General features: G+C 37.7%; 1 protein-coding gene across 1 annotated transcript in view; it reads left to right on the forward strand.

Moving 5' to 3' along the window:
- LOC117399523 (macrophage mannose receptor 1-like) overlaps positions 1-8,094 on the forward strand; it is a 29,712-nt gene extending 21,618 nt beyond the window's left edge. The window contains exons 23-30 of the mRNA XM_033998761.3: positions 1,139-1,247; positions 1,512-1,744; positions 3,787-3,952; positions 4,444-4,596; positions 4,912-5,028; positions 5,276-5,437; positions 6,828-6,863; positions 7,150-8,094. Of these exons, the coding sequence (XP_033854652.3) occupies positions 1,139-1,247; positions 1,512-1,744; positions 3,787-3,952; positions 4,444-4,596; positions 4,912-5,028; positions 5,276-5,437; positions 6,828-6,863; positions 7,150-7,391 (1,218 nt within the window). The 3' untranslated portion in view covers positions 7,392-8,094. The remainder of the gene's footprint in view (positions 1-1,138; positions 1,248-1,511; positions 1,745-3,786; positions 3,953-4,443; positions 4,597-4,911; positions 5,029-5,275; positions 5,438-6,827; positions 6,864-7,149) is intronic.
- The last annotated feature ends 8,109 nt before the right edge of the window (positions 8,095-16,203 follow it).

A 16,203-nucleotide genomic window follows, 5' to 3' on the forward strand; every position in this document is an offset into this window, starting at 1 on the left:
ATTGTGACAGGGCCGAATAAGAAAGAGCTGACACAACAAAGGGTTTAGTAAAAGTGCAAAAACAGCTTTATTTTTGAGCTAGAGATAAACGTTTCTGGAACAGTATATGCAGTTGAATGACTATAGGTTCTTGTACACTGTATTTGAGCAAGCTTAAAGGACCATACAGTTGTAATACCATATATTCTTAACATGTGCGTGCAATACTGTGTAACCAAGCATGAGAAGCATTTAAATAATACATACAACAGGGAAACGGTAATACAAAAACAATAATGAGAGGAAAAAGGCAATAGTGGCCTCCTATAAAAGAAATATAAAAACACATTGATAATCTGTGCAAATATACAATACAGTACATCAAATAGCCTACTTGAATGCGAAGAATGAGCATAAGTGCAAATATCAATCATTTAATTTACAAATGCTATACATACAAACACACAAATCAAATAACAGTATTACATATAGTTGCATGTAATACAGCAATGCTCAACATTTTGTTATCCACAAAGACAATCAAAGTAAGTCAACCTGGTAAGTATGTTCCATAACAAACGTTAATACTAAAAACATTTAAAGTTTTAAAAAAACTATTTACCTAGATCGGTTTCACTCAGGTCACAAATGTGCCCGGCTGCAGGTAGTCAATTTATACAATTTGGAAAGTGTGTGCAGTTCACCAGTCTGCCCCCTGCTGGACACACATCCAAAACACACCAGATTCTACCTGGCTGCATCATTATTTAGGAAAGTCATACATTTGTTAAAAAGGTAAGGCTTCAGGTCTGGAGAGACAGTTAAGTATTTTTTTTTCAAGTGCAGGGCATTCTGGTACTTGTAGTTTTGGGTCTCTCACAGTTAACTCTTTCGGTCCTGAATTATTTTCTCAAACTGACGAAGGAACAGGACAACATTTTTATTATTATTATTTTTTTTAAACATATGTTTATACACTAACTCAGACTGAGACTTCGGTGATTTCCGATGGTATGTGTTACCATACAGCGTGACCTTGAGGTCTGGCCAGGACTGAAAGGTTAAGTAGCTTCAAAAGTAATTTTATTTATGTTTAAACTTTATTAAACATTATTAAATTGCAATAACCTTTTTATGATGCAATCATTTGTCTACTTAGGACTATGACTGTGTAATTATGACAAGTGGGTCGACCTCCAAATTGGTTGGGCACTGGAAAAATGTGGATTGTCTTGAAGTGAAAGGCTTTATTTGCCAAAAAAATTATGGTAAATATTGTAATATTTATTTAAAAAGCACTTAAATTAGCATTATCCAATTAACATGTGTTATTTAGGCTCATAAACAAGCCTTGATGGGCCTTTTCTCATTCTCAAACTTTTCTATTTGTATGCTTTCCTGTTACTATGAGATTCAACCTTTTTATCTTTTAGAAAGTGCTCCTTTTCCCTCTGTCTCCAAAACTCACTGTGCATGAAGAGCAACATTCAAATTGCTGCTGGCTAAAATCCTTTTTGTCTTATTTGTTCCAGATCCTAATTTCAGCAACCCACCAACAACAGTACCACCCAAGGGTTATGTCCAATTTGGCACAAGCTCCTATAGAATAATAAAGCAAAAGTTAAAGTGGGATGAGGCTCGGAGACAATGCAAAGCAGAAGATGCAGATCTGGCCAGTATTTTGAATACTATGATGCAGTCCTTCATTATGTTACAGGCAGAAAAATATGGAGAACCATTGTGGATTGGATTGAACAGCAATGTGGTAAATTACATTGACTTTATTATTACTTTAGCATGATGAACAGTATAACAGTGATTTCAGAAAATTGGGACTTTTTGGCTTTTTTTTCAATGCAGTGTCTAGTGTTTGGTCCCAAAATGTTTTACTACCCCTAGAGTACATGGAACTGAAGTTGCCAAGCTCCCACCAAATTTGTGTTGCTATGGCAACAAGATAACCATTGTGTCCCTCAAGAAATGTCAACTTGGTCACGCAAAAACATTTTAAAAAAATGTAAATACAAATTATTATTCAAACCATTTTTATAGTGTTTGTGAAGACTTTACCATCTGATCTTGTTAATGATGCAAAAAAATACTATATTTTTTATATTTTCTGCCTAGAAATGTACACAATTAAGTGGAGACAAGTACAATACATTGGTATTTTTTGTTTGATTTTACAAAAATAATATATTTTTCAAGATATTTTTTTTTTAAAACTATGCTACTGATGATCTTTAGTATAGTGGATAAACATAATATTTAAAAAAATGTTGAGCAGTTTTAATTTTAATTTTGCAATTTAATCTTGTGGCAATACCGTGACCAAGTTGACAAGAATAAGAATTGACTAGTATTCTTTGAAATTGTTTAATGATTTTTAAATAAACAATATAGAATTAAAAAACATGAAAATATGTATTTATCAAATAAAATATTTAAAATGTAACGGTATGAACAAGTGCAATATTTCAACAAGAAATAAAGTAAAACATCATCAAGTGCAATATGTCAACAAGAAAAATATAAAACAATCTAACACATATTGATATTTTATCAAAAACAAAACTGTTAACAATAATTACACAATGCAAAAAAGAATTTAACTTTTCAAGTATTATTTAAAATTAGCATTAAAATATTATTGGGTAATAACTTTCATAATGTAATAAAACTGATTAATGTGGACTCCCGAGTGGCACATCCAGTAAAATGCACACAAATGAAAATATACTAGGAACTGCCAGTGCAAGAGAGACAGTGTACAGTGGTTAAGATTTGGGATTGCTGAGTACAAGGCTCCGAGTTCCACCCAGCCTCCACCTGTATGTTGGGTTGCTTCGACCTGTCGACCTTGCATTAGCGATAACAAATTCCTACCACATACAGAATGCCCATTTTCTTTCATTTGCTTATTTCATGATTTGATGGGCTAAATAAAGAAATCACAACACTTTACAACAGTCCAGAAATATGAAACTTCATTTGTCACAACAGGCTTTAAATTACTGAAGGAAAGCTTTTTTTTTTTAGATCTTTTGGTTCTTTGTTTTTTAAACTTTAATTTGTCAGATTTTTAAACCACAGCGCTGTTGGCTTAAAAAAAAAAAAAACACAATGTTTCTTCAAGGTATCTAATCACTTCCTGTGCAGTCAGTCACATGTCTTGATTGCAGCTAGACCATTGGAGTGAAACTGAGCTACACCCAAGAAGTGATTTGGTATCAGGAAGTAACAGAATATTTTACAACAGTATTAACGTATAAAATACATGCAAAGAACCAAAGGATTACCAACAGAAGAAAAGGTTTAAAAAAGCGTTGTATAGCCTTGCTAGCACTCCTTTAAAGCTGTGTAACCAAATTTAATCATGGATGCATATTGTAATATTAGACCTGCATGTCATAAACCTTGCCACAAAATGTAATGACAACAATGCAAATGTACAGCAATCAGAATGGTTAACGCAAAATGTAAGGAATAAATAAGGGAGGGTGAAACAAATCTGTTTTATTTGTGAATATCTCGATATGGGATCAGCATTGTTCAGTGTGATTGCAAACGTTATACAAAGCTATGTGATATATAATACAGAATTAAAATAACATTTCCTTTTTTTTTTTTACACATGTTTTAAATGTGTGCATCTTTATAATATTGTTGTTTACTCATCGTCAAAAGAAATCTCCACAACTATATTCCAGTGTATTAAAATCACTGCTGGAAGGGAAATGAAGTTCCCGGGGGTTGGAGTTGTCTTTGACTTCCTCATGTGTAGTCTATTGTCTTTATCCTTTTCAGACTGAAGGATATTTTAGATGGACTGACAACTGGAGACTGAGTTATTCCAGATGGGCACCTACAGAGCCTATCAATAACATTGCATGTGTTTACATGGACAATGATGGAACATGGAAAACGGCTCCCTGTAGCGACACTTATTATTCAGTGTGTAAACAGAGCAAAGGTAGGACAGCAACATGATTTTACCTGTACACTTACTATTCAGTGTGTACACAGAGTAAAGGTAGGACCAACATGATTTTACTTGTACAATTTCTACGGCCTACCTTTTGAACCACAAACCATCGGTAACATGCAACTATACCTTCAAGAGGTGTCAGGGTTTGTCTGCAAATCACAATTGATACGCAGAGGATAAGGTCATCAATACAGAAACTGTTTTGAGGTAATTCTGGTAACTCACTGTGACAGTCTTTTTCTCTGATTTCATAAAACCACTGTCAAGAGAAATATTGTGACTCAGCGCTCCAGATAAGGGTTTGGGACATTTAATAAATACTGAACATACTGTGTATGTAAATAATGCATGTTTATTGCTGTACTAGCAATATACATGCATAATTTACATACACACATGGAGGGGGGAACAAACATTCAGGAACCAATATTAGTTGAGTTGAGTAAAATGAGCATGATGCCAGTTTGCCTTTACAGAGATCCCTCCAACTGACCCCCCTCAGTTGCCTGGTAAATGTCCAGAACCAAAGAAAAGTAAAGTGTGGATCCCTTTCCGTGGCCACTGCTATTTATTTCAGTCTGCGTCCACTGATAACTGGCCCCATGCTTCCATGGAATGTCTACGGATGGGTATGAATATTTGTACTTTCATTATTTTATTGTTCACTTGCTTATTGCTGCTTTTAATATTTATCAATGTTTTTATCTATGTATAGAGCTTTGGATCAATTTGTTGTGAAAGACACTATATCAATAATAAAGATTGATTGATTGATCATATTGACTCCAGAATAAACATGTAAATTCATGAATTAACGAGAAAATGCAGATGCCATTTTTATTTTACAATCTGTATAATGTAGTTAACACACAGTATATCAAAAGCCTGTTTGATAAATAATGTATTCATGTCATCTTTTTTCTGTTTTTGTTCTTGTTTAAAAGGCGGTGCTTTGCTGAGCATTGAAGACACTGCCGAGGCTAGATTTATAGAAGAGAACATTGAAATACTGCAGGACAGGGTGAAATCTTTATGGATAGGACTGTACAAAAATGTGGATGGTAAATTGGTTTGCATGCACAACTTCTTTTAGATAACTGTCTGGGTATTTGAGATATTTTTCATCAAGCTTGCTACCATGCAAAGGACCATCCCGGTGCCTACACCAAAATTCAGTCTGCACCGTTTTCAGCTGCTAGGTACACCAGCAACAGTGTTTCATCGGCATGCAGTGTTCTACATGGGCTGGTGTGCAATACACGTAAATATCTTGCCCTTGATATCTGTGTATTTTGTGCCTCGTTTCAGGGAATTGGTTATGGATCGACAACTCTGTGGTGGATTATGTGAACTGGAACCCAGGAGAATCTGGAAAAAGCAAAGATTGTGTTGAGCTTCATACTGTCAGTGGAAAGTGGCACCATCTAAACTGTAACTCTTACAGAGGATACATCTGTAAAACATCAAAGAGTAAGTGACATTACCTGATTGGCTTTAATGATGTTTAGTACAATAACGACTATCCTATAAAGGAATATACAAAATTGACAAATTAGTGTCCTGCTAATAACCATTATGTTGTGATACATTATTTGTCTAGTAGGTGGTGCAGCTATCAATAGAATGAAAAATCTTATCTTGAATATTAGATTGTAGTTTCATTGTGTGCGTATCTTTTAGATTCTCCAGCCATGAAAAGATTAATATTTTCTCTCGACAGAAAAATATTAGAATATATCCAGTAATACTTAGTGATAATTGCCAAAACATCAAAACATTCTGGTTCCCCATTTCAGTGTAGAGTAATTCATATCACCAAACAGAGAAATTGTGTCTTCAAAAACTTCACAACTAATCTTTCCTCAACTGGTTACCTAAAGCCCACACCCAGGCTTCTTTCTTTCAGTCAGTGCAAGAGGTTCTTTTGCACTGCCATTAAGATAAAAGGCTACAGATTGGTTTATGGAATATTTATTCTCATTTCTGTCACATTCTCCCTGGTTGTTTTGCTACCCAATTTTGACATGATCAATTCAGATCAATGTGACCTCAGTTCCCACAGTCAAGCCAATTGCCTTTTTTTACCCATCAAACCTGTGCAATAGATACAGCATAACCAAGCAATTGAGTCCTGGAGACGTGCCCCTGGCTTTGAGGTCTCCTAGACTCTGCAGTTGAGTCCTGGAGACGTGCCCCAGACTTGGAGGTATCCTAGACTCTGCAGTTGAGTCCTGGAGACGTGCCCCAGACTTGGAGGTATCCTAGACTCTGCAGTTGAGTAATGGAGACGTGCCCCAGACTTGGAGGTATCCTAGACTCTGCAGTTGAGTCCTGGAGGCGTGCCTCAGGCTTGGAGGTCTCATAGACTCTGCAGTTGAGTCCTGGAGGCGTGCCCTAGGCTTAGAGGTCTCCTAGACTCTGCAGTTGAGTACTGGAGGCATGCCCCAGGCTTGGAGGTCTCCTAGACTGCAGTTGAGTCCTGGAGGCGTGCCCCAGACTTGGAGGTCTCCTAGACTCAACTGCAGTTGACTGATCAGTACAGTAGCCTCTGAACAATGTTGAGGTGAACAAGCCCCAGACAACTTGATGCAAAAGCCAATGCAGTGCTCCCTGTGAGTCCCCCTACAAACATTTACCACAGTATTTTTGCACTATAATTTGGCAGTTTCCCCATGCATGGTTATACTATGCATTTACCATAGCTTACTATATTTAAGATGCTTGACCATGCTTTTACTTTGCTGTGCTTTTACTATGGTAGACTTTTATAGGTGTCTCCAGCCAAGCTTGCCAACTCAAGCCATGCTTTTTGTGAGTGATGGATATTAATGATGCCTTTTGACTTTATTTTTTTTTTTAGTTATTGAACAAACTGAGAAGCCCCCAACACAGGAAGGTAAGTAGATGAAGTTTCATGAAACAGATTGCATTTCATTAAAACTTGTCACGATGTAATTGTTCTTGTCAAGTTTAAAGCATAGGCAGCTCAGCTTTTATTCTAGCTTGTGTGTTTATGAAAGTACATGTACTACATGTAAGAGCACTCAACATTTTTTCTTAAATTTAATTTTCCTAAGTACATCAAGGTTATCAAAATATTCTAGTTATGTTAGCCTTAGTCTATATTTATAAAAATATGTAAAATGTTGACAAAACTTGTGTTCTGTACTTTTTTCTTTTAGCTCACAGAGATGAAGAAAAATCATCACACAGTTACACTGGGATTGTGGTGGCCGTGGTACTCCTTATCTTAATAGGAGCTGGACTGGCAGGCTTTTTCATTTACAAGCGGGGGCGTAATCCTCCATCAGAGGAGAGCAACATTGACAACACACTTTATTTCAATACTGAAACTTCACTTGGAAAAAATGACACCAAAGTCCTAGTAGCTAATATTGAGCAGAATGAACAAGCAATCATCTAGGCCATATAAAATCGCATACTTATGTGTGTACTGTCAAGAACACTTAACCTTTCTTTCCCCCTCTGCAATTGCTTTTTTTTCTAAACACTTTAGAATAGAAATGACAACACCTCAGACACAGATGCTGTTTCTTTTCCTGTGGATTAGTTTAAAACCTGTCTAATGTAAAACCTAATATACTAACTATCTGCTACTAAAAATACAATTGCAATGATTCCTGTTTTAATATAGCTGGTTCACCTTTAGTAAACTACAAGTGAACTGCTTCGAAATTAGCGAAATTATAAATGTGCTGATAATATTCTAAGAATAAGTTTAATAAACATAGTGCTCAGTACCATATGTTGGGTGAAACGACGTATCCTTGGTAAGAAAAAGATGTACAGGCAAATTTCTAATACAGTGCTCACCCTTTATAACGCTATAGTTGGGAGCCATAGTTACAAGACCAGGGCTACTGTAATGGCATTATGAAGCAAATGAGAACCATGACCCTACCGTGTTATAACCGATTCCGCACTATAACAGGGCGCGTTATAACGGGTGAGCACAGTATTGATCTGATACACGTTTCCTTTTTTTTTTTTTTTTAAATGTCATGTTTCCGTTTACTTCCATTTACTGAATTATATTTGTTTGACCAAATCAAATCTGTGTCAGGATTTCCTTTGTCTGCATATGATAGAGCTGTGAATAAAAATGATTTTTTAAACAAAGAAGTGTTCTTTTCTTACCAAAAAAACAACAACGTTGAAGCTTTGTTGATGACATTACAAAGCACATTTATATACACGGTCACATGCAGTGAATTAATAATGTGCGTGTCTAAACTGGACTGTGATATGTCACTCCTCATAGTGTGCTCCCAGCTTCACTGAGGAGACATCTATCCCTTTAGTTACAATGCAGTTCAGTAGATTTCAATTCTACTGGAAAGCGCACCATTGGATTTCATGAAGTTACTACTGTTTCAACATTTCCCTTACTACTTTATGATGTTTGCAAGCAAGCTCCAATATTGAGTTATTGTCTTGTTTCTCTAAATCTCTGTTCAAAATGCAACTTACACTGCCTTGTACACTGTCCATTTCCCAGTCAATTTCCCCAACGTGTTGGGAGCAATAGACTGTGCACATGTGCCACTAACCCCTCCAGCTCATTCTGATCATCTGTATAGGAATATTATTATTATTATTATTATTATTTATTTCTTAGCAGATGCCCTTATCCAGGGCGACTTACAATTGTTACAAGATATCACATTATTTTTTTACATACAATTACCCATTTCTACAGTTGGGTTTTTACTGGAGCAATCTAGGTAAAGTACCTTGCTCAAGGGTACAGCAACAGTGTCCCCACCTGGAATTGAACCCACGACCTTCTGGTTAAGAGTCCAGAGCCCTAACCACTACTCCACACTGCTGCCCTCCATACCTATTCTATGAATGTGCAGGTGGCTTTTAATTATGCACACTTTAGCACTGCACCGCTGACTAACTTAAATAAAAGCTTGTGACAGTATACAACTGACTTATAGGCTACTCATGGTATACTAATGCAACATTTGTTGCTGGTCCCTTGAAATCTGTATTAAACGAGAATTGACTGTCCTGTAAGTATCATAACTTGTCAATGCGGCACCATGATCTATTTTGTGTTAATTGTCTAGCTAATTAAGTAGGCCAAGTTAATAATAATACCGGTAATTTAAAAAAAAACTATTTTACTAATGAACTGTGTTCCGTGTTTTCGGTTTTTATATTTCAAAAAAAATTCCGGGAATTCTTCAGAGTTTATTTTACATATATTAAAATAGGGATAAAAATCGGTAAAAAACTAAAAAAGTTTTTAATTGAAACATCTGTAAAAATCAGGGGGAAAAAATCTCAGTATACACACTTTACATGTGGAATATGATGCATAGCAGTTCTGGTTTCTGATTAATAATGTCCCTGGCATGTATGATAAAGCAGAATCTGTGCAAGTCAAGGCCACGTTTTCCCAAGTTAGCTGGTACTTTGCGAACGTTTGGGCAATCACTGTGCTGACGGAAATAGTATCTACAGAAGGTATGACATCAGCACAAAACAAGACAGGTTTATTCGCCTTGAAATCATAAAAAGAAAATTGACAGAACTGGATGGGCAAGCCATCAGGAGACATGTCAAAAATCACACTGGACATTCTCATCAATGCATATAAGTTAACCAACTAAAGCGTCACCATTTCTGTCAAATATTTACGGTTAAGACTGTCGGCTTAGGCAGTGTTTAACTGATGGACAGACAGTACTGTTGCATGAAATCACTGATACATACCTCTACAGTAAACAGTGGCTATCCAGCAAAGCACAGCGCTCTGACAAACTCATTAACACAGTCATTCTGTGCTTTTATTAAAGCATGTGTAAAAGCCACATAAATGGATTTCTTGTCTCTCAGTTCATTCGTTTTCTTTTGAATATTCATAAACTGATTTACGTTCTCTTCATTCCTCATATACTAAAAATCTTATATTTTCGTGTATTTCAATTTAGTTTTTGATCAAGCTAGTAGTTACTATGCCCAGCAATTGCCACAATAATCAGATTTTGATTGGCCAACATAAATCAGGTGATAATGTGTTTGTGAAGTGACAGAGAACCACATTTGAAAGTTATTTGATCCTCTGACATCTAAATGTCTGCTCGTATACTAGGATACAGTGTAGGGCTGCGTATTACAATATTGTGTATTTCCTAGAAAAGAGTACTGGGAAAATATTGAATACTATACAAAAATCAGGTATAAATCAGTAAAAACCGACATCCAGTTTAAAAAAAATTCTGTAATTTTTTTAGTAAAATTCGGAATAAACCGGAAATGCAGAACATTGTATACTGTATAGCCATACTGTATAGATTTATATTTTTTTCATAATGTAGCCTAATGTGTAGACTATCCAAAACACATGAGTGTTATTTCAGCGCAATGATTTATACATTTAAAATACACTGAGCACTATAAATGTATGTGTGCAATAGAAACACATTTTTTATTTGGTGGTGAAGGTGGGGGCCTCATTATAGAATCTGATGGGATTAAACTGCCTTTCATTATTTATTCGAAAAAATGTCGCACGACTCTTGCAATGCTACAGATCTTGCCAAGATGATGCAACAAATATTTAAATTAGTATACTGCGCTCCCTTTTTTTAACATATTGTCTCTTAGTACATATGACAAAATGTATACTTTGCAAATTGTTGCTACAGAAATGCAAACTGTGGTATGTTTGCGCTGAGACTGGCCCATCTTAGTACATTTACCCCTAAGAGCTTTCTTTAACCTAAAGTAAAACCATATGTAATTTTTTTTTATATGAAAACACGTGTGCTGCAATGTGTTTCTTTCAAAACTGCACATTCAAGAGATATGTAGCTAATTGAAATGCACAATGACTAAGATTTATGGCATTATTTTATTAGGTACAATTACTTTAAAAAGACTCCATTCATATATTGAGAACTACCTTCTGAAAGCCATTAGAAAGCTATGATTCAGATGGATCTGTATTGCAGCTTGGTGGCTTGTAGTGGTAATAATAAACGTACAAATGCAAATGAACATACGTATTGACAAGAAGTCTTTATCAAAAGTATTTTGTGTTGCCTTTCTGATAAATAAAATGCACACGCCACTACAATACTGTACAGACCTAAGAGTAACAACACACAAACTGAGACTTACACAAGATCAAATACAATCATATAAATACAAGTTTACATATTTTGCCTTATGATACAACTGAAGGCAGGGGATGTACAAAATGGAGTTTAATCTATAACATGAATGGAGTTTCATTATTGCACACACATTTAATATATTGTTGCGTCACTTAATTCATTTGTTTCTCTTTAAAATAGCTTCTCCACTCACTTCCCTTTGTAATACATTGAGTACCAACTAATTACATTTGATAGATTTACACACCGGAATATGAAAAGACAAAGTTTTAACAAGTGGGATGGCCGCTCTGGGGTTTTGTGTCTTGTACTTTGTTTGTACAGGAGAGGGAAAGCAGCTTTGCTTGTTTGGAGTGGTGAGAGAAATAGAGAGCAAAGTAAACAGGCTAGTAAAAGGAATTTGCTGCTGATAAGTATTTGGTTGATTTTATGCTGGTTTAGAATAATGAGTTTTAGCAAATGAAGTTTCAGCTTATCGCCAACCTGAGATTATATTATAAACTATAATATGGATATATTTTGTAATCTGATGATCCTCTTCTCTTTGAAACTCTATTCTGACTGCTTGTCTATTTCATCGTGCCACATGTGTAATTGTATAATACTTTGCTGCTGATAAACTTTGTGTGCAATAATAAAACTCCACTGATTTTATCAATTTGTTTGGCTCTTCTTGGTGACCTTGTTCTTCTATGTTGCAATCTGCCATCTGAAGATACCGGTAATGTTTTTATTCTTCAGTGTGTAATCACAATGAATTGGTGTAGTCTGGCTGCATATTACATTACAAGTAAATCCTAATTGTCTCAATGTTACCCCATTTCGTACCTGTTCAATGTCCCCAGATCATATTTTGTCACAAGTTTAAATTCCCTTAAAATTACTAAACCAGCAAAAATGACCAAAATGATCAATTTTTTTATTTCATCAAACGTTCAGAAAATGAAAGCAGACAATGCTTACTGAAAAACTTGTAGAACAGTTATTGTTGAAACATCACACAAATCTGTGGTAGCTGTCACTAATGCATCAGGGTCAGCTCTTTACTGCACATGATCTTAGAAAGAATAATACAGTACATACCTTTAGGAAATGATCTCTGTATACACAGTAGCACTATGAGGAAGGTGTATTGCCCAAACATTTGGTAAAACCGCAAATTTAAATCTGTAAATAAAAATAAGATAGCACTATTATTTTTTATATTAAGGTTTAAACTAGCCTACTGTTACATAACATTTAAAAACGGCCTGCTGTTTACAGTTGTGATGTCTGTTACCATTGTACGTTGTCATGGCAATGCACATTCATGCCCTTCTGTTCTTGCTGTGAAGTATGTGGCAAAGTGGTAAGTGGTACGTGCAGGTGCAAGGGTGATGCAGTGCAGTAATGAAACACAGAGAGTTATAATCCAGTTTGGAACAGTTTTAATTGTATCCAGGTCTGGTGACCAAATAATAATCCCCAGCAATACACAACACTGTGTAGTGCACAGAGAAAATAACAGGTTTAAAGTCCAAAATAATAAAACACAAATATTTGTCTCACAATATACTAACAGTCACCAGTCCTGGGTGCTTGCAGTAGTGCTCGTGGTGGGTGATAACAATTATACAGTGACTGTGGTGTAGTGTTGTTCCGGGTAGTGCTGGCCCAAGGCGACAGCTCCGGATACGTTTTAGCTGTCTAGTGATTTACAAAAACAAAAGACAATTACTAACAGCAACAAACAAAAAACACTCACAAATCCTTTTTTAGTTTTTAAAGGGTTTCTCCCAGTCCTTCCAGTTCCTTGTATCTCGAACCAAGTGAAGGAGATTTGCGATTCTCCGTCCCCTTTATGCTATCACGCATGACCCCTTGGTAAACGAGTGTAGCTGTCTCTACTATCTGCAGCTGCTACATCATTTCCCTTCCGGGTCAATACGTTCCTGCAACAGAGTCTCGCCTTCTTCCAGACTGACCGACTTCCTGGCCCGGGGAAAGAACTATCAGGCCAGCCCGTCCAAAGTCTTCTTTCGCTGCTTAGCGCCCTCATAGGTCAGGAGGGAGATTTACAACCAAAACTCATTGTATTTCTGTCACAAGTACAAGGACTGTGAACTTTGAAATGCTTATTACAAAATAGAAATGGGCTTCTGCTGCAGCATAGAATTGGGATTGTCAGCCCGGTTTGTAAACATAAATTGGAAAATAGAAATACAAAAAAAAGATCTGTATCATTAATCTATATCATCCCTATCTCCAGAAGTTAAAAACAATGTGGCAGTGAAAAAGTTCATTTCCACTTGTGACAGAAATACATAGTGTGGGGCCAACATAATGACCCGTCACTAGTGCACGCTTGGGGGCAGGTCCAGTCTATTGAAGGTAAGGATGTTGGTGGCGTTGGGGCACTAGTTTATCCACACAGTATCAAGGGGCAATTACTGTATAGGATAAATCTAGCCGCGGGCACAGGGCAGCCTGTATCACAATTATTGGTTACCCCGTCTTGTCGGACCGAGGTCATGAGGCTGGCGCATGATATCCCTTTTGCGGGGCACCTCGGAGATGACAAGACAAGGGAGCGGATATTGGCTCGATTCTATTGGGTAGGTCTTCATACTGATGTGTCGAAATATGTGGCCACATGCCCAGACTGCCAGAGAGTAGCGCCGGCTTGAGTGCGCCCCGACCCTTTGGTTCCACTGCCGATTATTTCCACTCCCTTTGAATGCATTACAATGGACATAGTGGGCCCTTTGCTACCTTCTGACTCTGGGTATACACATATATTAGTAGTGATAGATTAGCAACGCGATACCCGGAGGCAGTTCCATTGAGGTCCACTAGTGCCGATGCAATAGCCACCGAGTTAATACAGATTATGGCAAGAGTAGGGATCCCCAAGGAGATCTTGACTGATCATGGAACCAACTTTCTGTCTACCATGTTACAGCAGGTATATAAAATATTAAAAATACGTCCCATCAGGATGTCTGTTTATCATCCACAGACAGACATTTTGGTGGAACACTTTAATCAGACCTTGAAGTCGATGCTGAGGCGGTTTGTAACGCAAGAGCAAAAACATTGGGCATCGCTTCTTCCCTACCTCTTTTTTGCAGTGAGAGAGGTGCCGCAGAGTTTGACAGGGTTCTCCCCCTTCGAGCTCATGTGGCATCCTCGATCTGTTGAGAGAGGGGTGGGAGGAGCACAAAGGCTCATCCAAAAATGTAGTGAAGCATGTGCTCCTACTAAGAGATTGCCTAGATTTGGTCAGTCGTTTGGCCCAGGACAACCTCAAATCATCTCAGCACCGACAGCAGCAGCATTACAACAAAAATGCACTAATTCAAACCTTTCGACCAGGAGACAAGGTAATGCTGCTACTTCCCTCATCAGAATTGAAATTGTGTGCTAAATGGCAGGGGCCATATAAAGTGATTCGGGCTATAGGGAAGGTGAAATTAGACAGCGCGATCGCCATAATGAACGTGAAATTTATCATGTAAATTTATTAAAGCCCTGGTAGGCAAGGGAGGTCTTGTTTATAGCCCCAGGCAATATAGAGGATGATTTAGGCTCCGGTCCAGAGACTCCTAGCACAAAAATCATTTTGATGGGGAACAATTGGTTCCAGATCAGCAACGGGAGCTGCGTAAGCTTATTGAGGAGTTCAGCGATGTTTTTTCTGACTTGTCCGGCAAACTAACTTTGTTGAATATGACATTATCTCTCCACCAGGTGTAACCGTTCGAGAGAGACCTTACCGGATCCCAGAAAGTCGACGAAGTGGCGTTCGCAAATAGGTATGGGACATGCTCAAGCTTGGGGTGATTGAACCATCCAGGAGTGAGTGGTGCAGTCCTTTTGTCAGTGGCCAAGAAAGACGGCACCAACTGCTTCTGTGTAGATTTCTGGAAGGTAAACGCTATTGCCAAGTTCGATGCGTACCCTATGCTTCGGGTCGACAAACTTTTAGATAGACTGGGAAAGGCGAGGTTTATCTCTACTCTGGACCTGACAAAGGGGTACTGGCAAATCCCCTTAAGTTCTAGAGAGAAAACCGCATTTTCAACACCAGAAGGGCTGTTTCACTTTAAAACCATGCCGTTTGGGCTACATGGTGCGTGCGCTGCCTTTCAGACTGATGGACCAGGTTTTACACCCACATCATGAATATGCAGCAGCGTATATTGATGATGTGGTTATTTACAGCTCCACCTGGCGAGAGCTTTTGGCTAGGATTGCAGCCATCCTTCAGTCTAAGGGTAGCCCGGCTGACAGCTAACTTGAGAAAATGTGTGTTTGCCAAGACAGAGACTCAATATTTGGGATTTTTAATGGGGAATGGAAGGGTGAGACCCATGGTCACCAAAATCCAGGCTTTGGTCGACGCGGTCCCCAAAACCAAGACTCAGGTGAGGTCACTACTGGGATTAGCCGGTTATTACCGCATCTTTATCACCGAGTATGCCACAGTGGTTAACCCTTTAGTCGACCTCACCAAGAAGAGTGTTCCAAATTTAATTAAATGGTCAGCTGAGTGTCAGGGGGCGTTTCATACTACTTTGCCAGGCCCCTACTCTTATCACACTGGATTTCACCAAGAGATTCATCCTCCACACCGATGCGTCGGACGTGGGTTTGGGTGCTGTCTTGTCTCAAAAGGTAGATAGAGTAGAACACCTGATACTGCATCTCAGTAAAAAGATGCTACCTCGGGAGCGTAACTACTCCGTAGTTGAGAAGGAGTTTTTGGCCATTAAATGAGCTACTCACTCTTCACGATATTACCTGCACCTGCACGTACTACTTACCACTTTGCCACACCACTGGACACCACCTACAATGCAACTTCATTGAGAGAATCATAGAATATAGCTTTGTAAAGATGCTGCCTGAAAATGACTGGTCTGTATCATTACTATGGATAACAGAATGTGGCACTGAAAGGTTCACTGGACAACACCTGTAATGGTCAAATTATCGGTCAATTTGGTCAATGCAAGCAGCACTGAGGATGGTCTTGAACTGACCACAGTATTTCAATGAGTTTCTACAAAAGTTTTACAACAGTTTTATTATTATTAATAATAA

This window comes from Acipenser ruthenus, chromosome 4 (genome assembly GCF_902713425.1).
Source record: "Acipenser ruthenus chromosome 4, fAciRut3.2 maternal haplotype, whole genome shotgun sequence".
NCBI classification, from domain to species: Eukaryota; Metazoa; Chordata; class Actinopteri; order Acipenseriformes; family Acipenseridae; genus Acipenser; species Acipenser ruthenus.